Raw genomic sequence first — 27,884 nt, forward strand, 5'->3', positions numbered from 1 at the left:
AAGTTACACTCACGGTCACTCACCCCAACCGCGTCTCCGCATTCCATCGAATCCTATGAAAATGTGTTTTTTGGACATAGCGATACTTATTTTTCACAATTTTTATTTTTAAAAATTACTGGTCGATGGGTTACTTTATTTTGATGAATAAATGTTATTAAAAGTTTTTTTCTAAAACTGATAGTTTAGCTGGAAAAAAATATTTTCCATCCCAATAGTACGCCGGCTGCGCTCGATTCGGATATAATGACGTCACGCGGCCCTGCGTACGTTGACTTTTAGCGGCAAAAACGGCCTATGTTTATTACTTAATATCTTCGTAAGTAATGGTCCGATTTGGATAATTCAAAAAGATATATATTTCTTATGTCTTAAAGATTAACGTAGATACTAGTTTTATTGAATTTTCTACAACAGTACTGATCCTCATTGATCATCAACCGTTTACCTAAATTCGAAATTTTGAGTATTCCATGAAGACCGAAAAGTGACCGGTCGTATAAAAACGTTTCATGGATTTGCGTTTCACTATCGAAAAACATTCGCTAAAACTCATTTTTTTAACAAATAATAAATCAAATTCATGTTTAAATGCAGTTTATGACATAATTTTTAAATTTTCACTATTAATATTTTTTACTGAATAACCTGTAAAAGTTAATTCTACAATTTCTGAAAAATCACCTAAAAGTAACCTTTTCATTAGTGTAACCTAAAAGTAACCAATGCAGTTCAAAAGTAACCTAAAAGGTTACAAAAGTAACCTTCTGGCAACACTGTCTAAACTATGGACCGGCCAAAACAATATATTTTTTCTACTTTTTTTTAATCTTCATCTCATTACATCTTTGTCATGAAGCTAAAGATAAAAATGGAGGGCAGAGTTGGAACAAAAACTTGAGTCAAATACCTACTTATATCTATCTCGCTCTCTGCGGCCCTACCTCTCTTTTTAGTGTGAACTGTAGTATTGCTATCTTCTGATTTAAATCTCCTTGTAAATTCTTCGAAACCAAATCAGAAGTTAAACAAATAAATAATTAATATTTGAAACTAAGATTACCTAGTTAAATAAAAAATCACAAAATTGTCGGCCATTTAGGCTTAATGTGTTGGCGAATCAGGGAATTACAATCCCGATTCCTGGGTAATCGGTACCATGTGGCAACATCGGCCCAATCCGGCCCATCATGGCGGTTGTTTACTATTTTGTTTATTAAGCAGTTAATTTCGTTTGAGATTGTTTACAGGAAATAATCATTGTTTTATCACAAGAATTGGTGCAAAATTTTGTAGTGCGTGGTTGCGGTAGTACGTGGTGTCCTGGAAGTGACATAAGATTCCACGCGTAAGTGTTTATTTCGTGATTTCCGACATTGGATCATTGTAAACATTTTTCACATTTTTTACAGTAATTTCTTCCTAAAACGTTTTACCAGTAATTACACTTGTCATTTTTAATGATACCTATGTCAAGAAATAAAGATTTTACATTGGTTTCATTGAATTTGAGCAATTTTATATTTTTTGTTTATTTAGAAAGAGCGAGTCTGCCCACAGAGAGCGAGATAGTGATACTTAGTTTGTGCTTCAAGTAGGTATTCGGAGTGTGGCCTCCATTTTTATCTGTAGCTTCATGATCTTTGTCTATCTAGTTGTTATAGTTCCAAAATACTGGACTGTCCTGTCGATGACATTGACAGTGGGGCGCCACCGTCAATACCGGATCGCTGGTTCAGATTTTTGCCATGTTTGGAAACCATATAGTTGAACGATGGTAGCGCCCCCCTGTCATTGAGTTTGGTGGGACAGTTCAGCGTGGGTCATCTATAAATTATTATGAGGTAAAATGTCACCAAATGTCACCCTTGAATTCGGGGCGTTTGGCTGAAAATAGCATTGGTAGCACTAGTAAGAAAAATGACGTCCTTTTAGCAGTAAGTGTTATCACTGCTGAAAAAATCTATTATGAAACGTTCGTTTTGAAGTTAGCAAACGTGTTCCTCACTGAAAACATGCTAAAATTTTCGGCGGTTGCCTTGGCGATTGCCATTTTGCTAACAATTTTTATTTTCGGCCAAACGCGCCTATTTATTGTCAGTTTGACAGACATCTGACATTGACAGTAATTTGTTTTGGGGTACGACGACGGGATAGTTTTTTCTTCTTTCTGGAGAATTTCCTGAATTTCTTCGTGAAAATTACGAATTTTTTTAAGGACACATTTTGAAATAGTTTTAACATAATTCATAAAATGATACATTTACACTGAGATTCAAAAGCCAATCAAAATGAAATGTCATGTACCTGGCGCGAACGTTAAAGGTTTTGATTTTCCCTTTTATTTATTACTGTTTCCATGCGTGTTTTTAACTAACGATTACTATTGACTTAGTTTTAGGAAGGACTGTGCATGCCTTAGCCAGATTTGGAGATGAGTTGTACCTCGAGTCACTTCCAGATTGTATACTTTTGAGAACACTAAATGCAGCAGAATCAGCTTACGCGATGGTGAAGTTCAATAAAAATTTCTTTTCCTACTTCAATTATAATTACTACTCCACTGAAGATAACGAAGGGTTGAAGTGTAAAATCTCAATGAAATCTGCTTTGAATACATTCAAGTCTCCAACACATATGGACAAACAAGTTGAGAATTTGGAAATAAAACTTGACCCAGAGTCATGTAAACTTATATTTCAGTTGAAATGTAAGCATGGCATAGTCAAGACACATTATATATCAATACTAGACTGCAAAGCAATGCAAGCTGTTTACACAAAGGACTTGGTACCGAATAGGTAAGTATAGTAACTACCTACTTGCTGATACTTAACCATTTTATATTTGTCATTAATTGGTAATTAATTTTTCAGAATAACATCACCCCAGAGAATATTGTCAGAAGCATTGGGCAACTTCCAGAGTTCCGATGACCAGGTTACTCTTGAGGCTACTGCACAATCACTAGTGCTACGGAACTATCTGGATACAAACATAGACTTGCTGAAGATCATCAGAACCCAGATAAGTCTCAAACCAGCAGAGTTTGATAGTTACACCATAGGGGAAGAGACTACTATTACTTTTACACTAAAAGAGTTCAAGGCATTACTGGCTTTTGCTGAAGCATTAAATTTACCTCTACAACTTCATTTCGAAACTACTGGACGGCCAGCTGTCTTCATTGTACATAATGGAACAACATTTGAAGCACATTTTGTGTTAGCTACGTCAAAGGCAGATAATGCTACTCAAGCAACATCAACACAGAACACAACGAAAACAGAACGGACTAAACGTAAAGATGCTAGTGCTCAGGATTCAGCTAGGAAAAAGGCTCATCTTGACACAGATATTTCTAAATGCTTAGAAGAGGACTCACATTTATTTAATTTTATTGATATACCCGACGAAAATGTTTTGACTGCCAATAAAGGAGCCAGCAATAGCAGCATAAATGGTGGTAATGCAAATCATATAGAAAATAGTCGCCTAAATGATATTATGGACTGTGACAATATACCAGGGTCTCCAACATCGAAAACAATGATAAAATCAGTGTTCAAAAGGTGTTTTGAAAGTACATTTGATCCAAGAGCCATACAAGGTGTAGTTTTGGCTGAAAACTCAGATAGTGAATGAATCATTTTATGTAATGGTTACATACCTATTTAATTTATTGAATGTTATGAAGTTTTAAGTGCCTAATAAAGTTGTAAGAAAAATTATTATTTAATCATGTGTATGTATAATTACTAATATTTCAACAATGGTTGCTACATAAATGAAAAAATATCGAATTTTTTAAATTTATTTAAATTAAAATCATAGCTTAATATAAATGCTATATTATGTTATAGACTAATTTCCGAAAACAAAAGGAATTTCAAGAGGAATGCAAATGAAATAGCATTATCACTGCATTATAATTTTATAGCAAAAAATATACATACACAGTAAAAATATACACACGTCACAAATTATTATTGTTCGATGATATAAATGTGATCTGGGGTTCGATATTCATGTCATTAAATTTGCAAACGGTAACAATTATTATACCTCTATGTCATTTGACCGATTCTATGATCGATCATGACAAGACTAACAAAGACAATAAGGCATGTCTCATTAACATTATTGTATTTATAACAAAATTGCACTATTGAAGGAGAGAAAAGATTAAAATATTTCAACAAAATGCAAACAATCCAAGATTTGAATCATATACAATAATTACTTTTAAGTAGCTCTCACATAAACTCATCGAACTTTAGCAAGAATCATAATGGACAAGGTATATTCGATACAATGTTAAGTTACAAAATTTTATTTTAATTCAGTAAAAATTATAATTATTTAGGTATTAAATTTACTACTAAAATTAGCACTAGAATAAAAATTGTGTCAGAGAAGCGACCAATGTGTACATATCCATCGCGTTGTTTCGGTAACTAACATTTCACACATGCAGACATTTTTTTTTAAGATCTTTTACAATTTTTCATTTATTGTGTTTCATAAATTGCATGTTGTAAACAATATACAAATTGAGAAATGTAATAAATAATAATTGCTGATATCATATGCAACTTCAGATTTGGTTTCTACTATACAGAGATCAAACTTTACCGTAATAAGAGGAAAAATTAACAAATGCAGATTTGTTTCTCATTAAAAAAATTACCATACACATTTCATTATTATAACAATAGCTAGCTAACACGTCTTAAAAAAGATGAAAAAGACCTTGAATTCTATTTTTAATTTATTATTTATAAAATACGGCAGCGATACCATTTAATTACAATAAGTATTTATTTTTAAATCAATTTCAATATTGTCTCTGGCCCAGATGGAGGGGCTTGCACTAGGATCACGCTGGGGCCTGCTCTCAACGTCCTAACTGAATCACCAAACACTCACTATCCAACTAAATTAATGAAAAAGGGCACTGTTATTTAAGAACAATCCTCTTGGCTCTTTCTCACACACTGTGCTACTTTTCTTTTAAACTCCGAATATGATTCTCTCCATTCTTTCTGCAAAAAGAAACAGAATGAGCACACTCGTACAAGTGATATGCGTATATCGGTGTCTGAGACCGGCGGGCTGCGGACCTAGTACCCAATGGTCTCAACGTGGTGTGTATGATTGTGGTGTCATGAGGCCCTTTTCCAACAATAAATCTGATCTAAGTCCCCCTCAATCTCCTAAAAGCAATCTTCTTGACTTTTCCTAACACATCTGGCAACTTTCTTTTTGAAATCCGAATATCGTTCCCTCCATTCTTTCTGTGGATACAAACAACAATAAAGTCAGATAAGTACAAAAACTATACATCGAAAAGGAGAAAACACATGCAACAAATAATAAAACATTTAAACAAAATTATATTGGGTAGATTCCATTCCACAATGAAGCATTATAATACTACATAATTAAATTAATAAAAAAGGAAATCCACCAAAGACAGACACTGACTTGGAGAAAATACAAGGCACCTCAAAAAGCAGGACCTTGATAATTCAAACCAAAGCTGATTTAAATGTTAGTTTATGGTGTTATGTATTGCATACTTCAATTATATTTACTTTATCCACAACCTTATTAAAATTATTATAATGAAAAGTATAGTCAGGACACCCATTTTTTCTAGTGTCCCATCTTTTTTTTTAGTGTTATTACATAATATGTTTTAACTTTTCAATATTACAAAAATACAATTTATAAACAAATAAATATATTGTTAGATCAAAACCTATTAAATGACCCTAAATTGACGAGTTAATTAAAATGAAACCAATGTGTAATAAATCTGGAATTATTATTTTATAAAAGAACAAATTGGAATTTCAGAATATCACAACAAAACTTACACTTGTGTGTGCAGTGTGCACATAAGCTTAAAATATCTTTCTTCATTAACTTTTGTATCATATAAAAACAGCTTTTTGGAAAACTGTTTTTTAAGATTATGTTAGAATTATCATGGCCCAACAGAGTTCATTATGCTATCAAAGTGGTAGTATAAAGCTTGTGCAGTGTGAAAAATTGTGTTACTACATAGGACATGCAAATAAAAATATTAGTATACTAACCGCAGCATCAACATTGGCAGGACTTTCATCATTAGGATCAGCCAGCATGGAGATTACACTTATGAGAATGGTCTCCACAGTGTGCACTGGTAACCACCGCTCTGATGCCTTCTCGTAGCCCCATTTGTCATCTCCAGGTTCGTGCAATATTGATATGCACACATCACCATTCTTTTCAACTGGAAAATGGGGAATGGCACTATTAAATATTAGGTTTAATACAACATTATTGACCAAGTTGAATATACTATTGGACTAAAAACATGTTCATACAGTATTCTTGAAAAAACTAGCTCTTTGTCTAGTTTTTTACTAGTCTTTTTATCTAATTTTTATAGGCTTGTCTTAATATCTACTGATAGTGAAGATAGTTTTGATTTCTTAGAGAATATATTTGACTTGGTAAAATTAATGTTCACATAACTACTCACTATTTGGGTGCCATATCTCAGTAACAAATTTCATCCGCGGTGGCCTCAGAGGATACTCCTTTGGAAAATGTAAGTGTGCCTTGAAGAACCCACCCTCACTGTAAAACAAATGATTAAATCAATTATTGGTCTAGTTTTTTGTAGTCGTTAATCTTTATCATCAGTGTCATTAGGATAAATTTGTCAAGAGTGAAAAATAGCATGCATATTTATAAAACTACTATAAATACTGGAATTTGATGAATTATACAATACTTGTTACTCACTATAATGTATCCGGAGGACCAATGATGAGCACTTCCCATCTATAAATATCATTGTCGTCTATCAACCCAGCAGAAAAGCCTTCCACTGGATTTTTGTTCAGTTCTGAAAAACGCCATTGTAACACATAAGTTTCAAGCACATTTTAATAACCTCCCTTTCCATTGATTTCTGCGTAAGATCCTAAATACAAGAAACGTGAATCATTGCCAAGTATGAACCGTAAATACACTTTGAAAATAGTATTCTACTCTCTGGCTTTGGCAACGAGTAGCTGTCATCGTGAGCACTATTGATTTTACTCCTTCCAGCCCGAGTCCAATAAAATTACATCAATTAAAAATTGGGCTAAACGAACGAAGAAAGATTTTACCTTACATTATCATCCAAATCACAAAGATGCCCAAAATTCGACCCACTAAGGTCAATGATTCCACGACAAGTCATTTGACGCTCGGTGCGAGTGACTCGACAAATTATTTTTGAACGCACTAAACACATACCTGCTAGCTGCTTTTTTAATAAAAGCGAAGACTGTGGCTCTGACATTAATTACAAATGTGAAATTTACCCTGACGACACGAAACAAATGATTTTTACACAAAAGATGGCTGGCTGAGTTTTGGGCAGGTTGTGAAACATATGAGTTGCAGCTTGTTTCCGGTACGGTGTTGCCAGTTAGCAAAAAAAATGTTATGGCTGTTCTTTATAGCAGCTCATAGCTCACTTGGTTATTCGATTTAAAATAAATATCCCCATCACTACTTCTACTTTTTTAAATATTTACCGATAAAGCAAGGACATCGAAACCTACGCGATACAGCTATTATGGAACTAATTTAATATTTCTCATTTGCAAAGAAAGACGTTTAAATATAATTAAACATATTAATATACATAAAAAATAGGAGCGAATCTAAAAAAATTGAATTGTAAGGCGTTTAGCAACTATTTATTTAACTTTATGTTGCTGTTTCCTTTTTTAGCCTCGATGAACTTAGCTTTGTATTTATTAAGTGCAAAATGCAACCAACAGATGGCGCTGTACTGTGTCTAGCTCGCACAAGTATTATTTGTCCATACATTATGTCGGGGACTACAGTCTATTTTTGAACATTAATACACGTCTTGTCTTAGTACAATACTATTGTCGTTTTATTTAACTATAATATAGTAAGGTTCAGAATACAGAAAGTTCAGTGTATAATGAGTAAATATAATATGTGATATAAGAAATGGGGATGGACGGGTAAAAAATAAAATATTAATGTAAGTGACTATTATTTATTTCAAGTTCAAGTCTGGGTCTTAAAAGGTAATCAACTTATACTATGTAACATTAATCTGCATCACATTCCTCAGAATCAGTTTTAACTTTTTTCGTTTTAGGTTCACTGTGTCCATTTACTTTTTCTATTTTGCGCTTATTTTTCTTTTTCTTTTTTTTACCCTGCTGTTTTTGAACACCATTATGATTGTGTTGATCTTGGTTCAACTTGACCTTAACTGCTGTGCCTTTACAGGAACTTACTATGTCAAACAGTGAATCAAAGTTAATTTCGCTGTTAATATTTGTACTTTCGTGAAACGATTTAATTATGTTTATCAATTTCTTTAAAGCAATAAAGAAATTATTTTTTATGTCAAATAACGTTTTTCCTTTTAATTTAATGGTTAAAGTATTTTCAAAATTCTTCTCTAACTCAGACAATTTGCTTAGGACTTGTTCCGATGTCGGTTTGTTTCGTTTCAGTGACCTATAAAATCCTGCCAATAATTCTATGCCTTCATTACGACGGAATTGCCTAACTTCGCTGTTGAAAATATTTTCTGTTATGATTGGCACAATCTCAAAATTTCCCTCCCAATCCATTTGCAATATATTGTGGAAAAATATGATAGGAAGTAAACAACTCCGATTCTGGAAATAATTCTGCATAGCTTCCTTTAAGATCTCTACTAAAGGCGACGGTGCTTTTTTCTTTTTAGGAGATTTAGGATTCTTAACACCAATTTTTTGGGAACAATTAATAATAAATGTAGCAAAAAATGTGATTACATCACCAACAGCTTGGAACATAAAATGAGACCTGTCGCCTTTATCTATCGTTGCCTTTAAATACTCGCATAAGATATCCATGTTGATCCCTTCAGAAGATGAGAATTTCCGGACCTTAGTCAGAGTTTTGATAGTTTTCCGAACCCTGTTTTCCAGTTCACTGAACTGATTATCCTGTATACAAAATTCCAAGCACCTGGTCAGGGGCGCAATCATAGACAAACAAATGTCCATAGATGGATCTTTTTCCAAGTAAATATTCAAAAGATCAAGAACCCTAATTCTAAAGTCAGACAGGGCCTTTTTATCTTTTCGTTCTTTCTTGTTTTTCTTTCCTTTGCCTTGGCCAAACTGTTTGAACGCTTCAGCTAGAGCTTCGTCAAGTTGTTTGCCTTCCTCCTCGTCTATCATGTCGGCGTCAACGCTTTCAGCGTCGCTTTCGTTGGCGGCACCGCCCAGTGCTTTCTGCACTGCCATTCTGAGTTGATCAGGTATAGTCATTTCGTCATCCTCCTCTTCTTCTGAATCGCTCTCGCCACTTTCTTCATTACTTTTCTTTTTAGCTTCATCATCGTCATCATCACTTTCTTCATCATCGTCACCTTCCTTGTCTGAATCGCCCTCTTCGTCCTCATCGTCGGAGTCCACACCATTGGCCAGTGGGTTTGACTCACTTTCCGGATCTAGAACCGATACAATTTGCCCGATTGTCGTCGGAGTTAGGAATTCCCAAAGCAGTCTGAATACACATTGTACAATAGACCGTAAAACACTTGATTCCACAGATAAAATGGATAAGAGAACTTCTACCAATACTTCTAACCATTCTGGTTCATCAGGCACTTCATTTTCTTTTAATTTCTGAGGTTTCTTTTTTTTGTCTTTAGTATAATGTTCATAGCAACTTTTCAATTCTTTTATTGAACTCCTGGCAGCTTTCATGTGAGCAGGTTCAGAGAACAAAAACAAGCCAAGTTGATATAACAAAATGAGGAAAACTTTATCTACTTTAGATTTTTGATCTTTTTTTTCTATATTCTGGCAGATATTAATAACCATTTCCCAACACTCCATACTTTCTTTTGGGAATTGTTTTTCTAACTTTGCACGGATCTGTTCTTTTTGTAAACTTGAGATTATAAAACTACACAGTGAAGACAGTACGTATAGCAGATCATCGACATTTGTAAAACGCGATCCAAAACATCGGTAGAAAGATATCTTGATTGCACCTGAAATGAAAGAAAAATATTATAAATTATTATTAAATGAAATCAAATATACAATGTGTGATATAGTTACAAAAGCAAAAGATATTTTACCTGAAAGTTCAGAACTGATAGCAACATTTTCATCTCCACCAATTTTGAAAAAGCCGAAACACATTAATAACTTCATGTAAGTTAGTTTGAATTCTACATCATCTTTTACAGAGTCCTGGGTAACCAAATAGGACAATAACTCAGCTGCCTTCTGCCTTTCGTTATTGTACCAGTTTCTTTCAACACCCTCCTTTACAGTTTTTTTTGTAGTGTTTAATAGGACACCTTTGAATGATTTTGCTAGTTTTTTAGTTCCATCTTTTTCTAAATCTGAAATTATGGCTTTGACAAGGCTTGTGCCAGTAGCTTCTGTAAAGTTCATCTCTCCTGGGTTAAATAAAAGTTTCTTTAGGGTTTCTACTCTTATTTGATCTGTAATCTTTTCAGATTTCATACACTTTGCTAAAGTTTGAAGCACTTCCTTTTCTTTTTTTATCATGATCTTGTGATCATCTTCATCATCTCTCTTGAACCTTATTTTGCTGGCTGTTTGAAGTCCTTTGAACCAATCCATGAATAATTTGAAAAAGTTGATGCTGATGAGGTCTGGTATGACTTCTACATTATCTGTCAGATTGTGAAGTATATCATTAAGAATGTTTAAAGCAACCAATTCTCTGTTCCGATTGTGTTTTGTGAGTTGACCGTCAATGCCTGAAGCCCAGAACAGTTTCAAATGGGGCGAATTAGATATTTGTACACCAATTTCATGATAAATTGGATGGGTAACAGTGTTGTAATCAATTTTGGCCTGAAAGCACAAAAATACAATAGTAAAAATGACATTACATAACAGTTACACAATAAACAGAGAGAATAAAGATAAGACTGACACTGAATCTTACCATAAGTTTTTCACAAATATCAGGAATAGTGTCCTCACATAGCAGTTCTGGCACTCCTAAAAGTTTTCTCAACTTCACTTTATTTGGGAACTTCTTGCTGACGACTAAGAGGAAGTACAGGGAATCCAATGTATGATCTTTTATATCTTTTTTTAAGTCAACTTTAAGACTTGACCATACAACTGATGAGAACTGTTCTTCAGACAGCTGGAAAAAATACATGCATTTAATCAATAACTTTATTAGTGATGTTTTCAGATAAATAAAGGAAATAAGTTTAAGGAAACATTTAATTATGGCTAAAATAAAAGATAACTTACATTTTTCACAAAGTCTAGTAGCATCAGGTAGGCAATTGTGCCAAGGTATGACTTCTTTTGGCTGGCCGTCAGGAGCAGGGTAATCACCTCCTTCTGCTCATCTTCTGAGGTGCTCATCATGAGACCAGACCGAAATATAGCTCCACAGACTAAGATCTGACCAAGCGCTACATCTCCAACTTCCTGCAATATAATTAACAGATATCATTAAAAATAAATTATGCACTACAGTATAAACACACCAACATTCAAATCTTTAAATATTTAACAAACTATATGGCTAGTTATCATGTCCATATAAAGTACTTACACTTTTAGATGCATTCCCAGCATGCAACTCCTTCTTAACTAGTTGCAACAGTTCAGAAACAGTTACATTATCAATTTTAGATAAAAGTGTGACTAGTGTTGCAAAGTATCCTGTTCGCATAGCTGGCACGTTAGCTCCTAAGCTCCGCACCAAACGTTTCAACACATAACGAAAGTCTTTGTCATCCTAGAAAAACGGAATGAAAAATGTTACTTTGGGGTTAAAATTAATTCAAATAAAATGTTTTACTCCTCTCTCACAATGAACGAATCATTTAGAGCATACAAATAAAGATATAATAGGTAGAAGCGCAGTCTTGGAAAAAAATAACTTTTTATAACATAATGATTTGGCTATAATGTAGCACTGTGCACATAACTTAGTGCTTCCTAATCGTTTCGATTTTCTCTAAAAAACAGACAAACAAAATAATGATAAATACAATTTAGAGGTTATAAATTACAAGCATAATCTAAGATCCTTTAAAGCATTAATAACCAAAAGTAATGCATTAATCTACGAAATTAGCTACACACCTCATTGCTATATAGCTGTGTTATTATTCTTGCACCACCAGTAAGTTTTAGTTCAACTCTTTCTGCTCTTAGTAAATCAAAAGCATCCAAGACCGACGAAGTCACTTTTAAGTTCTTGTGATGGTTCTCCTCAGCAGGAGCAGGATCCTCTTCTACCATTTTTATCTCCATAATGTTTACACAATTCTACTTATAGCAATTTCACATAACTTTCAAAAGAATTCAAAAATTCCCATGTGTGAGTCCACCAAATCACCACGTTTATTTGACAGCTTGCTTCTTGACAGCTTGATGACAGTTATAGTGTATGGCAGTTTTTTTTTATTTTCTTGCAAAGCTATTGATTTTTTTACTTATGGCAACACTTTCTTAAGTACCATGGAGGTAGTGATGTCTCGGATAGCCCATATTTTGAGCTCAAAGTTAATTTAATTAAATAAATCTTTTCATAAAGGTCTATCGTGCTTTAGGTCATTCAAACCTTTTGGTAATACCAACTAAGTGGGTAATGTTTAGCAATTTGAAGCTATTATCCGTCTTCCAACTATTTAATCAAAAAGACGACAGGTTAAACACAATCGAATATCGATAAAATTTGATATAGACTACAGAAATCCCGCGTCAGTAGCATCACTAGTCTCCAAACATGGCAGGACGTAGTGGTTTTGACGATGGTAATCCCAGGTATTTATTGTAAAATATTATTTTAAACGTTAATTCTATGGTTTTAAATAACATATAAAGTGATAACCATAAGAGTACTATGTGGTTCTTTAACATTGGTATGCCATCAATCACTCATTTATGTTGTTTTGCGGATGCCTTAACATTTATTAAAAGTGCGATTTTTACTAAGGTTTCAGTAATATTATTGGTTTAAAATATAAATAGGCAGTGTTTAGTGACGAAAGTGTTCATTAATAAACCCAGGTAAGTTAAGATTGTTAGTTTTTAGGTTATAAAATTTCATGGTTGTGGTTATGCGTACAGGGATTTCGGTGGCGGCAGGAGGACACTCGGTGGCCGCCAGCTCCCTTCCGAGCCCCCATACAAGGCTTATGTCGGAAACTTGCCCTCGGGTATTATCCAGGGTGACATCAACAGAATTTTCCCTGTAAGTGAAAGTTATTTTTTTTCTACTTATTCCCTTGAATCATGAAGCTTTATTTAGATTCAAATGAAAGAGGAACATTGTTTACTGATGATAGATTGGCCATAATTCTCACATAAATGCTGAATGACGAAAAGAGTACATAACTTTTCTAAACATAATTAACACTGATGTTGTATGTTCTTATTTCTGATAGACTACAAATATCATTAGCAAATTATTTTCGTGATAACAACACCATTATAAGCTTCTATTTTTGTTCTGAGTTTAATATTAATTTATGTAACACACTGGCAATAATTCTATTTGCCTCAAATAATGAGTTTTGAATGGTATTTTTCAGGACCTAGCAATAAAAAATGTGAGGTTGGTTATGGATAGAGAAACAGACAAATTTAAAGGCTTCTGCTATGTGGAGTTTGAATACCTCGAGGACTTGGTCAAAGCGATTGAGATGAATGGAGCTCTAAATGTAGATGGTAATTTTATCAAAATTGATGTCGCTGAAGAAAAAAGAAACGACCGGTGAGTATCTATTACCTTTTGAAATTATTCTACTAAACTGTGTTGATTATATTTTTAAAATGGTTAATATTATCAAGTATGTTACATGTTTGCAACATTTTGAAGAGAACACATGCATAGCAATGGCCAGTACTAAATTAGTACTGATTTAGGTGCATGATACATTAATTTGAAAAACAACTGAATTTTAACCATTTTACAAAGCTACATGATTCTGTTGCTACATTTAGTATATTTTATCTTGCATGTAATCAGTAACCAAAACTGATAAGTTAGATAATTTAATAATTTATAAGATGCATGAACTATGTTATAATTTATTCGGTTGGGAATTCCCCTAACCCTTATCAACATCCTCAAGAAAGCCAAACAAATTTACAAAGCTTCAAATTAAGTTTAAGTAGAACTGGATTAAATTAAAGCAATTAAGAGCTGATTTTCAACCGACTTCAAAAAAAGGAGGAGGTTCTCAATTCAACCCGTATGTTTTTTTTTTTCTATGTTTGTTACGCGATAACTCCGCCAATTATGAACCGATTTGAACAAATCTTTTTTCGGCGTATAGGTAATACCTCAAGGGTGGTCCCCTGATTAAATGTTATAATAAAAAAAACAACCCCCAAGGGTGGAAAATTGGGGATGAACTTTTTTATACGCAATATCTCCGCCGATTATGAACCAATTTGAACGATTATTTTTTTGTTGAATAGGTATTATTTGTGTTCACGCATTTGAAGTCGGTTTTTTTTTTTTTTAAGTTATAATTATGTTATTCAGTCATCGGTTAACTTTTATCGGAAAAAACATTGGAATAAACCGCTAGTGTTATTAACAGAGCTTCTTCCACCATTTCTTCTTAGCACCAGCACATGTTGTCCCCAAGTGGCTGTATTTGGGATGTATAGTATAAGCTCCCTGGAAAGGGCTCAGTGTGAGTTTACATCAAACACATTTGCTAGCAAATGTGTAAAAAAATGACATTATGTATGACTGTACAGCGTCCCTAGCGGATACTTTCAAGAACTAAAACACAGTAGATAAATCAAACAGTACGGAAGCTTCATACAAACGCTCGAAATCAGACTCACGCACACAGACGCACGCTTTACACGAGCTCTAAGCGAACCTCGCAGTCCATCCGTCGCGAGTGTCGCGCGCGTTGTGTTTTTAATAATAATTTTATTGCATGCACGTTCCGCTGTATTTTTAAAAAACATGCCACGAGTGTATTGCGTAGTATACGGCTGCTTGAACTCGGCATCTTCAAAACCAGAACTTTCATTTTTTAAACTTCGTAATAATTCTGAATTGTAAAAATGATTAATATTACTTTTTAAATAAAGTGCTTACATCTGATTTTGTAATAGTTCTTTTTAAATTACGTAATTACGCTTTTTAATAATTAATGTGTTCTATTTGATAAAGTAATTTGCTCCGCGCGCTTTTGTACTAAGTGATGAACTGTATTTAAAATGAGGCAATAGCTATGTGAAAGTAAGTATCCGGTATTTTATTTTTGAGATTAGAATATCTTCTACCGGCCTCTAATAGCACTTAATCAATTTATTCGATTATGTATTCGATCATTATAGAACCTAATTAACGTTTTATTATTTTGTTAACTACTTGGTCAATTAATTTATTCCATTAGGTATTTGATAATTAAAAAACCTAAATAAACGTTTTAATAAATAAGTAAGTCAGAACCTTATTAATTGTATAAAGATTAAGAGTGCCAACCCTAACACTCAGTTGAAGTGTAGGTATTTAACTCGCCGAAAGGGCTAAGTTTCCGTACTGCTTTAGCTCATATATCTACTGTGACTAAAATCTTCATAATTTTTTTTTAGCAAGCGGTGACGTTCAATCCAAACTAGCACTTAAATAAACTTCGTTTACAACAGATTTTGGGAACCTTCCATTTCAGTATAAAAATACCTGTAGTAGGAGGTTACCGGAGTTGAATTAAAGCTTTGACATTAACTACCATTGTACTTGTCGGCCGTTTGGTGTAGTGGTTCGAAACGGACAACTATTCCGGAGGTAGCGGGTTCGATTCCCGCACAGTACAAACATTTGTGTGCATGAACATATTTGTTTGTATTGGACTGGGTGTTTTCTATGTATAATAAGTATGTATTTACAAAAAAAAAAAGTATTCAAGTATGTTTATATCCGTTGTCTAGTACCCATAGAACAAGCTTTGCTTAGTTTGGGACTAGAAGCGCAGTGTAAAATGTCCAAGGATATTATTATTATTATATTGCAGAGGGGGCGGTTTCGCCGGCGGGCGGCGGGACGGCGGCCGTGACGGAGGCCGTGACGGCGGGCGCGGCGGCGGCGGCGGCGGGTTCCGGCGCGACGGCGGCGGCCGCGGTATGTACGACCACTTCGAAGTCGCCGACCGCCGCGCGCCACGACAGGCAGGAGGGTTCACACATGGTAACACCGCGCCACTAACAAGCTTCACGCTTGGTTTACATTATTAGATGTCACACATTACTGGAGCGAATATTGAGCTATGATAAGACATGACAAGATGATACATAACTGTTGGTGAACCAAATAAATAGGCATGTTTAAATAACATGGTACATTGTCCTATGACTACAATTTAACTTTAAAGTTTAAATAAACAGTCAGTAATATTTTTTGTAATTATATAAATTTTATTAAGCATTGGCTGTATGTATCTGTCTGGTCAGATAATGAAATGTTTTAACTTTTATCTTGCCATAAAATGCTTTAGTCATTCACTAAAGCTATTATTTTTTAGAAGTTATTTGGCATAAAGTCTGAAATTATTTTGCATAACTGTATATCAGATTCTCCCAGCTATGATGATTCTGGCCAAATGTGATCTTGAATGTAAGCTCAAAAATAACTTCTTCAATTAAGGGCTGAAAAAATTATTAGATTTTATATTAAAGAAAAGAAAATTAACCAGAAAATATCAGAATATTTTACTTAAAAACATTTAATAATGTAAACCAAGTGAAAACTGATCAATTTCTTTTATTTATGATAGCACTCAACCGAGTTCTATATTTTACAATATTCACTCAAATATTTTAATTTTATTTATGAAACTTGATCAGTTTTATCCATTATTTCATATTCATAAGCTTAATCATTTCCTGAAGGCCTCTTAAGAGAATGTTTCATTCAAAATTGAACCAAAGTGAGATAACAGATAAGTTTAGAATTTCATTGTGGATTTTAAGTTGACTCTGACATGCGATAATTTTTGTCGCTTTTGCATGTCGTCAGTATCGGAAACAAACATGGTTACTTTTGTTGATAATCCCTATAATCATATAAACAATCTGTACGGCTAGCATGAAAAACTTTCGAGTTCGAATCGTTTTGCGTATGCGAATCACCATCAAAAGATTTAGTACGAAAACTACAACAGCGCCCTTGTGAACGTGTCGTTAAGTGAACTTTGTATGAGAGATGGTTGCACAAAACTTATTTTGAGAATCAAAATTGTCACGTTATCGTTTAATTCAAAGGTTGAATCGTATCGGAATTTTCTCGAATACGCAAACGGTTCGAAGACGAAAGTAGTTCATGCTAGAGGTCCTGTACAAATCAATTCAATACATAATTTTGAATGGAACAGAAATCTTTTTCATAGAAGGCCTATGCTAATTTTGTGCTGTGTGCTTGGTGTAAAAAAAATATAACTTCTGGAATTTGTGTTGGTGTGATCATCAATTAATCCATCATCAAAATCATACTAATTGACTCACTTGGGTAGGAATAACCTAATTGGTATTTTGGTTGACTAAAAATATTTTTTTATAAATCAAAAGAAATATAATATATTGCTTGATGCTACCTGTTGAACACTTGGTGAAACAATGTTTTATAATCCTTTTAAATTCGTACTAATTTAAACTAATTATAATGCCGACGAAACTAATTTACTTGTAACCAGATTAAGCTTTTCACGAGAGTTAAAAACTGCAAGGGGTGTGGTGTTTGATTTCTGTATATTAGTTAGTATTATGTAGTAATTAACCAGTTACTATATTATGATATGGACTGAACAGTAAATTATTAAAATCATTTTGTATTTTTTTTTCATGAAGTGTGTAAAATATCAAAGACTACTTTTTTGTGTTATTTGTTGCTTCTTCATATTTCCAGTCCACTAACACATTCATCTATTTTCATTAATTACCCGATTGTTCAGCCACATAGTTTCAACACCATGACTGACTTGATGATCACCACATTCAAAATTGGATATTTTATGAAAAGCGAAAAGGTATTGATTTATTTTTCTTTATGCTGATCGTGTATACTCAGTTTATTATATTATTGTTAAGGAATATTATATAGCCATATAAAATCGATTCGCGTTGTGTATAAAAACGATATAAGTACCTATACTTGTAATAAAAATGGCTGACAACTATGAAAAGACTCATACTTTCTTGTAAGATTTCACTTGGAATATTTGTAGTAAATCGATTCGGTCATTATTGAAGGTCACGTATTTCAACTCGAATGATCCTATTTTATCGCGTCCAAAAATTGCTCAAGGATGATGTAATTGTGAGTTTATTTGTGTCATAGTAAAAAAAAGCATTCAACTAATATGCGCATTTATTTACTCGTATTGTTGAGAGCACACATATTATTATTTATTTACTAAAATAAGACTCGATTTCCTTTTATGCGGGGCATTCGAATATACGTTACGAGAGGTATTTTGCGATGCAAACGTTAGCGGCGCCTTTTTAGTGTGAATTAAAAACTTGTCATACAAAGTATTTTCTTTTTTTGTTTTGATGATATTCGAAAATTGTTATACGGAGTTGAAGTTTAACAGTATATTTATGCAGATATAACAGTTACAAAATTATTGATCGCGCAGAACGCGAGCGAGGGGCCGGCGGCGGCGGCGGCGGCGGCGGCGGCGCGGGCGGCGAGCGGTGGGCCGAGGGCGGGCGCGGCTCGCGCGGCGGGTCGGAGGAGCCCCGCGGCGGCGGCGAGTGGGGCCGCATGGGCCGCTCCGGAGGCGGCGGCGGCGGGGGCGGGGGCGCCGCTCCGCCCGCGCAGCGCCCGCCGCGCCGCAACTTCGATGACATGCCCCCGGCACGTCCAGGTAGCCGATGGTTTCCGTTTCATATTTGAAGACCACACGGGAAAAACAAAGAATGTCAAAAAACTACATTAAGAGAAAAACAGTTTTAAAGGTAGTTTGAAAATCTATATTTCTTTCATTTTAGACTCTTTTATGTGAGGTATTGAAACAACTTATTACTGTGTTAACATATGCTTTGCCTGTACTTCTAAAACTCGATTTGTTTAAATAAGTTTTAAGTTATGGTCCATAATATAACCGTTTCTTGCCATGGACAAACAAACACAAATTGAACTATTACAGTTGACCACGACGATTTTACCCAATGAGGATCATTTCGATTTTTAGCTGTGAATGCAGATTTATAGGGCTAAGAAATCCTTAATACACAGTCCAAAAATTTTTGTTCTACGACAAAAATTGACGCAGTTATGGCAGGCCTGGCTCACTCCGCGCGGTACATCCGATAATTACCTACAGCGAAGCGCCCCGCCGGCGGGTATTATATCAGTCGAGTGTCACGCGCGCGCCCGTCAGGACGCTGGCGTGCGTTGTAGTATACGTACCTAATTCTATGATCGAAGTATTATTTAAAAATGGACATAAAGAGAAATAAATATTGTGCGGGGTTCGGGTGTTTAAATTCGAAAAGAAATCTACACCGGATTTATCTTTTTTTTCGCTTCCCAAAGATGCTGAAAGGTATGTTGGTCATGTAGGTAATCAATAATTCTTAGGATAGTATAGGAACCTAACCTACCATGACTACTGCTCAGAATGCGTTCGTTCGTTTCAGCTTACCTACATACGTACCTCATTACATATAAGTAGATTAATTAATTTTTCACTAGACAGCAACCCTAACAACGTAAGAAGAGTTCAGAGGCACGCGATAGAAAGAGACAAAACTTGTAGGTGAATAAAATTGTAGGTACGTAGTGCTGTGCGAGCTGAATTCCACTGTATCGCGTCGTAGCAAGACTTGCATTTATTTAAATCGTCTTGCGGAGTAATCCTTCTGTACCTATACTATTACTTATTCTGTGGTTATGGCCAAATTACTAAAAAAGTTCACTGACCGCCCGGCGCGGGGACGATGACGTCACTATATCCGATCCGAACGCTGCCGGCGTACTGCGTAGATAGAAAATATTTTTTTCTAGCCAAACTATCAGTCTTAGAGAAAAACTTGTAATGACATTTATTCATCAGAATAAAGTAAGCTATCAATAGGTAATTTTTAAAAATAGAAATTGTGAAAAATAACGCAAAAAATCCAAACGCTCATACGATTCAATGGAACGCAGAGACGCGATTGGGGTCTCCGCGGTGGTATATTTGGCGATTTATTCAAATAAAGTGTTCATAAGTGTTGTTAGAGTCATATCTTCTTCCAAGTAAAATATAAAAATGTAGGTATAAGCATACTTATTATTATTCTGTGGTATAAGTATTAATTTATTTACTTCTAACAATAAGGTATAGCTGAGGCAGATACACTCTGCCTAGGCTACAAGACATTGTATGAAGATCATTTCGATGTACACGCAATAAATACCTGTTATTTAGTTTTTCTGAGTTAAACCTACGTACCTACCTATCTATTCGCCGTTCCCATGGGCGGGCCAGCTGCTGCAGGAAAGGACAGCTGCTCCCTCCTGGAAATCTATTTAATCTTAGCCTAGAAGCTGGGTATGACTCCCCGCCCCCCTCCTCTCCCCAGGTCATAAGCTGGGCATGACTTCCCCCTCGGCCAGAAGTTGGGTATGATTTCCCCCCCCCCCCCCCCCCCCCAGGCCCGAAAATGGGTATGACTTGACCCCTCCCCCTCCCCCCAGGCCAGAAGCTGGGTAAAGCTTGCCCCTCCCCCAGGCCATAAGCATAAGCTGGATATGACACCCCCCCATGCCAGAAATGCCAGAAACTGGGTATGACTTGACCCCAAGACCAGAAGCTGGGTAAGGCTAGCCCCTCCCCCCAGGCCATAAGCATAAGCTGGATATGACACCCCCCCATGCCAGAAATGCCAGAAACTGGGTTTGACTTGACCCCCCCCCCCCCCTCCCCCAGGCCAGAAGCTGGGTAAGGCTAGCCCCTCCCCCCAGGCCAGAAGCTGGGTAAGGCTAGCCCCTCCCCCCAGCCCATAAGCATAAGCTGGGTATGACTCCCCCCAGGCCAGAAACTGGGTATGAAATTACTGGTCGATAGGTAACTTTATTTTGATGAATAAATGTTATTAAAAGTTTTTTTCTAAAACTGATAGTTTAGCTGGAAAAAAATATTTTCCATCCCAATAGTAGGTACGCCGGCTGCGCTCGATTCGGATATAGTGACGTCACGCGGCCCTGCGTACGTTGACTTTTAGCGGCAAAAACGGCCTATGTTTATTACTTAAGAGCCATTTTACATTTTCGTGCGAATTTCTAAGATTTTGGAAGCATGAATTACTATCTTAAGCAACACCCAGAGATTATTTAATAACTGCGAAAGATAGGTCGATCCTTGGTGTTGACCATTAATGAAACGGATTTACTAAAACTCTTTTGCTTAATTCTCAGTGCCCCGTCTCCCACAACCATTTTACGGAAAAATTGCCGCAGACTCTATTTCAAAGTCCTGTATCTATTATTTATGCTCATATAATAAGCTTAAAAATATATAGTAATCATCAAACATATATTCTTGTAGTACATTAATGAAATAGATTCTTGAATTTCATTACCATTATTGAGTAAAATCTAAAAATAATTTGGTAAATTTGAAGATTAACGTCACATTTTGATCGTGGTTTTTAGTTTAAAAACACAGCAATAACTGCAATAAAAGTATCCCAAAATGAAGAATATTCATTGTAGTATTGATTTCTACAGTTATTGTTTTAATATTAGTAACCACTTTGTCAAAATATTGATGTGAATATCAGTATAAATTACAATGCACAAGCCGACATCGATTAGTATGGCGCGAGCGCCCGTCAAGGCAGGACCTGTGTCACTTTTCCCGCCATGACGTTTACGTGCGTTCGTGTCGTGAAGCGGTGATTTATACGGCGACCAAATACATTTGATACTATGCCGAGTGGTCCCTGTTTCGAGTCGGCCGTTTGGTGGAGTGGTTTGAAACGGACTAATTTGTTTGTTTGGAGGCAATAGGCTCCGAAAAAAAATTATTTCACGATTAGAATTCAAAATGTTTTCGTATTTTATGTAGGCTATAAAATTTTTTGATAACATATTATTTTTTTTTGTTTCCAGTACGATTTTAGTACTAGTTTTTCAGAAATTCTATGATTTAACTAAAGTTTTTATATTTTATGCATATTTATTAACTTCTAAAATATATTATATTCTATTGATAGATGACGTGCTTCGTATTTTATTAAAATTATTATAGCCTGACCAGGAACATAAAAACCCTGGCATAGAGGCGCTTCAATTGCATTTGATAGTGCAACACTGAGTACAGTCGTACATGTATTAAATTAATAGGCTAAATTTATGTATCAGGATTCAGGATTACGGGCTAATTTGATATTTTCATAAATTAACGAAAAATATTATTAAAGGTAACCTGGTTTAAATAAATTAAATCATCCAAAACTCCGCCACTCTTGTGGCGGAGTTTTGGGCTGACACTGTGTAGGTTTGTTGTCGACACGACAAGAAGAAGAATAAATTAAATGAAACCATCAATCGAGTTAGTAGGATTTATTTTATTATTCATCAATAATCAAATTCAGAACTTGAATATTCAACTGCAATGTCTGCTCATGAACCCTTCAAACTCGGTACTTCTTTCCCAATTCCATAAAATTCAAAACTTAGAAAGTGACAAAAAACATTAAAATAAGTAGTTGAAACAGACTACACTACAGCTAATTTTCATAGTGGACTGTACTATACGATAAACATGTCAGTCAATTTAACAACCTTTGTCGGAAACATTATTCAATGAAAATATTGTCCGAACCCTTAGTATTTCTCTTCGACAAATACATTAACACATCGTGAACCACTTTTCTTTCACGACTATAAAAATATTTTAGCAATTTAATTCACAAAATCAATTGCAAACATTTAAAATAAAGTTTGTTTACACTTTGACAACAATAGACTGACATGCAAGGTGACATGTCAATGAAGTTTTCAGTTACTGTTGCCATTAAAAGAAATTAGTACCATTAGTTTTCCGCAACATGGCGAGGGTTTTTATGTTCCTGGTCAGGCTATACCTGACTGTTCTATAGGTGTAGAATGTTATTTTGGAGATAACTTGCTTCCATAGAGATATTTTATAGAGAGATGCTTAGTAATGCGCTGAGTTCGAAACTCAGTGTCGCATTAGGAATTCACACACACAAAGTCAAAATATGTGCTCATTATCCACTGCGGTATTAGTATTTAATGTTCGAATAATCTTTAGTACTATGCAAGCAATGTAAACTGTTTACATTATGTCGTCGCTGCTGTCATTATTGCTTTCACAAGCAATATATTCTGTTTTTGGGCATATTGTTGCGACACCGGCTCCGCCCCCTTGTCACATCTCCCTTTAGTTTCTGTAATCTGTGCTTGCATCGAGGTTGATATCAATTAAAATTAAATATTCCTTAGTGCTTTTGATTTAAATTATTTTTTTATTTTGACACGTGTTTGAAAAATCAAGGTCAGATCGCAATAAAATAACAAGTGAAAACGTAACATTGATGAGTTAATTCCATTAAAAAGTAGGTATGTATTCATTATTAGGATTCCCCTAACACCATCAAATTCAAGAGAATTCAAGGGAGTGCAGTTTCCCATCTCATGCTTAGGGGCCACGGTTTAAAATAGCGTGGTTGCATAGAGCAACTACGTGCGCTGCTCATACTAATTATCGATACAAAAGCAAGTGTTGGCGCCCTCACGAGTTTTAGCGGAGTGCCATATGGTAGCGGGAGTAGACTTAAGGGAAATCTATGCTTCTCCGACAGCCAGTTGTATGTAGCATGCTCCAGAGTATGCGCACAATTCTGGTCGATGCTAGGGATGGATAAGCGTCGCTGTCGCTGGCGACAGGGTCTTCTGGTTCAGGATTCATGGCGTAGGTCTCAGGCAAAATTAAATCCACTCGTAGAGAATAATAGGCTAGATGTCAAAATTTCAATTATTTGTCCGTCAGACAGTTATTTAGAAAATATTACTCATATTTTTTATTTTCTTTCATAATGAAATAATAACAGTGCTACATCGAGTTGAAATGGCGCGATACGTCACGTTTGAGTAGAATTTTTACTCAAAAGTGACGTCACGCGACATTTCAACTCAATACAATACTGTAATTACTCGTTTATGAAAAAAATTAAAAAATATATTGTCTCCAAAATTTTTTTATTATCTCTTTGACGGACTAAACAGAATTTCGATTTCATTACCCAGTCATCATCCCTATTACACACAGCACTAGGGTCGTATCGGAACTGAGTGAACCAACGGTTTTGCGATAGGAACGTCCGACCCGAGTGATAGTACTGCTGTACTGTAAAGTTTCATCAAAATCTGTTCAGTAGTTTTTCCGTGAAAGAGTAACAAACATCCAGACATCCACACAAACGTTCGTATTTATAATATTAGTAAGACTAGTAAGATTTAAGATAGTTAGATGAATTATTTTAGTTATTTGTTTAATAATAATAATATTTATTTATTTATTTATTTCTTAGCTCTGTCTGATAATGGATCTGGAGGAGTTGCAATGGCTACCTCCATTGCAACTCCGTAACAAAACAATAGAACCCTATGGAGTTTGGGCTTGTGTGATTTGCTTTGACGAATACTTCGTCCCTAAATGATATCCAGGGTCCGATGATGGAGCTGTAAGGGGGCAAATTTTTTTTCACTATGTCACTGTCTTTATTTTTTACTTATAGCCCGACCAGGAACATAAAAACCCTGGCATAGAGGCGCGTTAATTGCATTTGATAGTGCAACACTGAGTACAGTCGTCGTACCTGTGTTAAATTAATAGGCTAATTTTATGTATCAGGATTCAGGATTACGGGCTAATTTGATATTTTCATAAATTAACGAAAAAAGATTATATAGGTAACTTAGTCTAAATAAATTAAATGAAACCATCAATCGAGCTAGTAGGATTTATTTTATTATTCATCAATAATCAAATTCAGAACTTGAATATTGAACTGCAATGTCTGCTCATGAACGCTTCAAACTCGGTACTTCTTTCCCAATTCCATAAAATTCAACACTTTCAAAGTGACAAAAATCTTTAAAATAGGTAGTTGAAACAAACCACAGCTAATTTTCATAGTGGATTTTTCTATACTATACGATAAACATGTCAGTCAATTTGACAACCTTTGTCGGAAACATTATTCAATGAAAATATTGTCCGAACCCTTAGTACTTCTCTTAGACAAATAATTTAACACATTGTGAACCAGTTTTCTTTCACGACTATAAAAAGTTTTTAGCAATTTAATTCCCAAATCCATTGCACACATTTAAAATAAAGTTTGTTTACACTTTGACAGCAATAGACAGTTTATTATTGACGTGCAAGGTGACATGTCAATGAAGTTTTCAGTTACTGTTGCCATTAAAAGAAATTAGTACCATTAGTTTTCCGCAACATGGCGAGGCTTTTTATGTTCCTGGTCGGGCTATAATATATATTTTACATATTATACCTATACGTGTTTCATTTATTAATCGAAATATAAAAATCTTTGAAAGACTAAATACCTAAACTCTATTAAAATTTTAAATTAATTATTCATGTTTTAATACCTTATTCTACCTAAAAATTAATAACTTATATCAAGTCTTAATACGGTCACGGCTCAAGATTTTTTTGTCCATTTCGGCGTTCTTTTTACTCTTTTGTCTTTGCGTTGACAGTTTGTAGCTAAATTCGCGCGGAACATTTTTGTGAAATGGCTCTTAATATCTTCGTAAGTAATGGTCCGATTTGGATAATTCAAAAAGATATATCTTTCTTATGTCTTAAAGATTAACGTAGATACTAGTTTTATTGAATTTTCTACAACAGTACTGATCCTCATTCTGATTTTTGAAATAGAATGTTTCTCTAAAAAGCTAACAGATGGCATTAAAAAGTAAGTTTCACAAAAAAGGTGACATTCATTGTTTTTCCCGTGTGGTCTTCATTTTCACTGAAAGAAATACAATATTTTCCGTTTGGCAGTTTATCGCTCACGCTGAAGACTCGTTTGCCTCGTTGCAGATACCTCAGGCAGACCAAAGCTGAAGCTGGAGCCGCGAACGGTGAAGGAGCCGGTGAACTCGCTGGCGTCGACCAGCCAGGCGTCGTCGATATTCGGCGGCGCGCGGCCGCGGGAAGAGCGGCTGAAGGAGCTGGCGGGCGAGTAAGCGCCGCGTCCCAGTGCCCGACGATGATCCCTTATGTGTGCCCCGTTATTTAATGTGCAGACTAAAATTGTATATGAACTCGAAGGATTTTTGTTAGGTTATGAGGTTGTAAATCATTTTTATCGTATATTTTGTTAGCATTATTATGTGTCGATGAGCTTACCGTTTCGCCGCGGCCGCAGCCCGCGCTGCGCCCGCGCGCGACGCTCCGTTACTCTCAGTGTAAATTGCTAGCGGACGTTTACCGTTAAACTCTCTGAGCTTGTGTGTTAGATATCGGCTTGCATAATATTTATGTCTCAGAAAATATTTTTTCGTTTGTGATCATATTTGCTGATACGTCTTAGTACAGCGAAGCGATTAATTTTATTTTTACCGTCTGTGGCGATTTAGAGCTTCGTAACTGATTCTCTGTTGTAATTGTTTATCATTTTATCGATTGTTTAGTTTTATAGGTCGCGAAAATTAATCATTGATTGAGTAATTATGATACATAATTTAAGAGTTGATAATATGGTGATGTAATAATTACGGTGTCATTAATAAAATTAACTTCCACGTACTTGGATTTCTACTTTATTAGATATTGTGTAATGTAATGAGTTACGTGGCAAAGAAATTGAAAAAAAAAATCGCAAAATTGTAACAGAACATAGCAAAAAAATAAATAAAAAGTGAACACTTTATAATTGAGGGTTTGTTTGATACACCTTGACTCTCAAGTCTTCCATTCCTAAACCACTTACTAAATACACTCGCGAGCAAAACTATGGAATCACTTACATGAAGTTGTTTCCACGCGATCTTGTGTACTAACGAATTTGTTAGTAACAAAACAAGTGGCACCATTTTAAAGATTAAACTTTTAACTTTAAATTGATACCAATTTAAATCACATCAGTATTTAAAAAGATATCCCGGTTAATGTGACGAAGTAAGGAAAAAGACATGTATCTACTCTTTGATACGTTGCGAGTTGCGGCCTATTTACCCCCTATAAAAGCACGTGTTTTCGGATTTTGCTTTTACACGTTGATCCTTACACATCTCCGCTTCTTTTGACACTTTACCTGGGATTCTACACCTTCAGAAGCAGCACAAATCATTGCACTATTGCAAGAAGAGCTCAGCCAGCGGGCTGTCGCACGTCAGCTCCACATAAGCCAGTCTTGGGTTTCGAAAGTTTTAAGACGCTTTCGGGAGACTGGTGGCTTTATCCCGAGACCAAGTTCTGAACAGCACCGGTGCACATCGCAGAGGGATGACCGTTTTTTCATGTCAACCTCTCTATAAAATCGTCATTTGACTGGTATCGACGTCCAGCAAGAGCTCAGAAATGTTCGTAGGATAGCTGTTAGCAAGTGGACAGTTCGTCTAAGATATAAGCAATAGAATTTGACTCCAAAAAGGCCTGCCACGGGCTCGAAACTGACGGCAGGTCACCGATAAGCACGCTTTCAATTTGCTCGTACACATCTCGATGGGAAGTCGAGCAAGCCACCCCTATATGCCACTGTTTCAGCGAATCAGCACTGCACAAATCTCTCCCCAGGCCGCCTGTAGACCCG

General features: G+C 35.3%; 3 protein-coding genes and 1 long non-coding RNA gene across 5 annotated transcripts; 2 read left to right on the plus strand and 2 right to left on the minus strand.

The window, feature by feature from the left end:
- The first annotated feature begins 2,112 nt into the window (after window positions 1-2,112).
- On the plus strand, window positions 2,113-2,966 carry LOC135082322 (uncharacterized). Its single transcript, XR_010259390.1, has 3 exons — window positions 2,113-2,325; window positions 2,396-2,801; window positions 2,877-2,966. It is a non-coding gene; the product is annotated as an uncharacterized LOC135082322 (long non-coding RNA).
- Window positions 2,967-3,915: 949 nt separating this feature from the next.
- On the minus strand, window positions 3,916-7,459 carry LOC135082321 (ubiquitin-conjugating enzyme E2 G1). 2 transcript variants are annotated; one of them, XM_063977113.1, is made up of 5 exons: window positions 7,303-7,459; window positions 6,802-6,904; window positions 6,536-6,633; window positions 6,105-6,283; window positions 3,916-5,045 (listed from the first exon to the last, which is right to left on the minus strand). In XM_063977113.1, the coding sequence occupies exons 1-5, from the start codon at window positions 7,346-7,348 to the stop codon at window positions 4,965-4,967; spliced, it is 507 nt and encodes a 168-aa protein (XP_063833183.1). In that variant the 5' UTR covers window positions 7,349-7,459; the 3' UTR covers window positions 3,916-4,964. The 2 variants fall into 2 exon arrangements, with proteins under 2 accessions (XP_063833183.1, XP_063833182.1); XM_063977112.1 differs by having other exon boundaries at window positions 3,916-5,297; window positions 7,303-7,458.
- Window positions 7,460-8,069: 610 nt separating this feature from the next.
- LOC135082323 (myb-binding protein 1A-like protein) lies at window positions 8,070-12,468 on the minus strand. The gene is made up of 6 exons (XM_063977114.1): window positions 12,192-12,468; window positions 11,656-11,841; window positions 11,346-11,528; window positions 11,026-11,232; window positions 10,181-10,931; window positions 8,070-10,090 (listed from the first exon to the last, which is right to left on the minus strand). Exons 1-6 carry the CDS (start codon window positions 12,360-12,362, stop codon window positions 8,139-8,141), a joined length of 3,450 nt encoding a protein of 1,149 aa, XP_063833184.1. The 5' UTR covers window positions 12,363-12,468; the 3' UTR covers window positions 8,070-8,138.
- A 330-nt stretch (window positions 12,469-12,798) lies between these two features.
- On the plus strand, window positions 12,799-27,005 carry LOC135082324 (eukaryotic translation initiation factor 4H). The gene is made up of 6 exons (XM_063977115.1): window positions 12,799-12,875; window positions 13,182-13,305; window positions 13,646-13,827; window positions 16,097-16,203; window positions 18,716-18,946; window positions 26,171-27,005. Exons 1-6 carry the CDS (start codon window positions 12,838-12,840, stop codon window positions 26,314-26,316), a joined length of 828 nt encoding a protein of 275 aa, XP_063833185.1. The 5' UTR covers window positions 12,799-12,837; the 3' UTR covers window positions 26,317-27,005.
- Window positions 27,006-27,884: the final 879 nt, after the last annotated feature.

This window comes from Ostrinia nubilalis, chromosome 21 (genome assembly GCF_963855985.1).
Source record: "Ostrinia nubilalis chromosome 21, ilOstNubi1.1, whole genome shotgun sequence".
Lineage (NCBI taxonomy): Eukaryota > Metazoa > Arthropoda > Insecta > Lepidoptera > Crambidae > Ostrinia > Ostrinia nubilalis.

Coding starts and splice junctions, on each gene's coding strand:
- LOC135082321 (XM_063977113.1), bottom strand. CDS start 7,348: ATGTCAGAGCCACAGTCTTCGCTTTTATTAAAAAAGCAGCTAGCAG. Junction 6,634..6,801: donor GGTCCTCCGGATACATTATA/GTGAGTAACAAG, acceptor TTTGTTTTACAG/TGAGGGTGGGTTCTTCAAGG. Junction 6,284..6,535: donor TGAGATATGGCACCCAAATA/GTGAGTAGTTAT, acceptor CCCATTTTCCAG/TTGAAAAGAATGGTGATGTG.
- LOC135082323 (XM_063977114.1), bottom strand. CDS start 12,362: ATGGAGATAAAAATGGTAGAAGAGGATCCTGCTCCTGCTGAGGAGAAC. Junction 11,233..11,345: donor TACTAGACTTTGTGAAAAAT/GTAAGTTATCTT, acceptor TATTTTTTCCAG/CTGTCTGAAGAACAGTTCTC. Junction 10,091..10,180: donor TATCAGTTCTGAACTTTCAG/GTAAAATATCTT, acceptor CTTTCATTTCAG/GTGCAATCAAGATATCTTTC.
- LOC135082324 (XM_063977115.1), top strand. CDS start 12,838: ATGGCAGGACGTAGTGGTTTTGACGATGGTAATCCCAG. Junction 12,876..13,181: donor TTTGACGATGGTAATCCCAG/GTATTTATTGTA, acceptor TTATGCGTACAG/GGATTTCGGTGGCGGCAGGA. Junction 13,828..16,096: donor GAAGAAAAAAGAAACGACCG/GTGAGTATCTAT, acceptor ATTATATTGCAG/AGGGGGCGGTTTCGCCGGCG.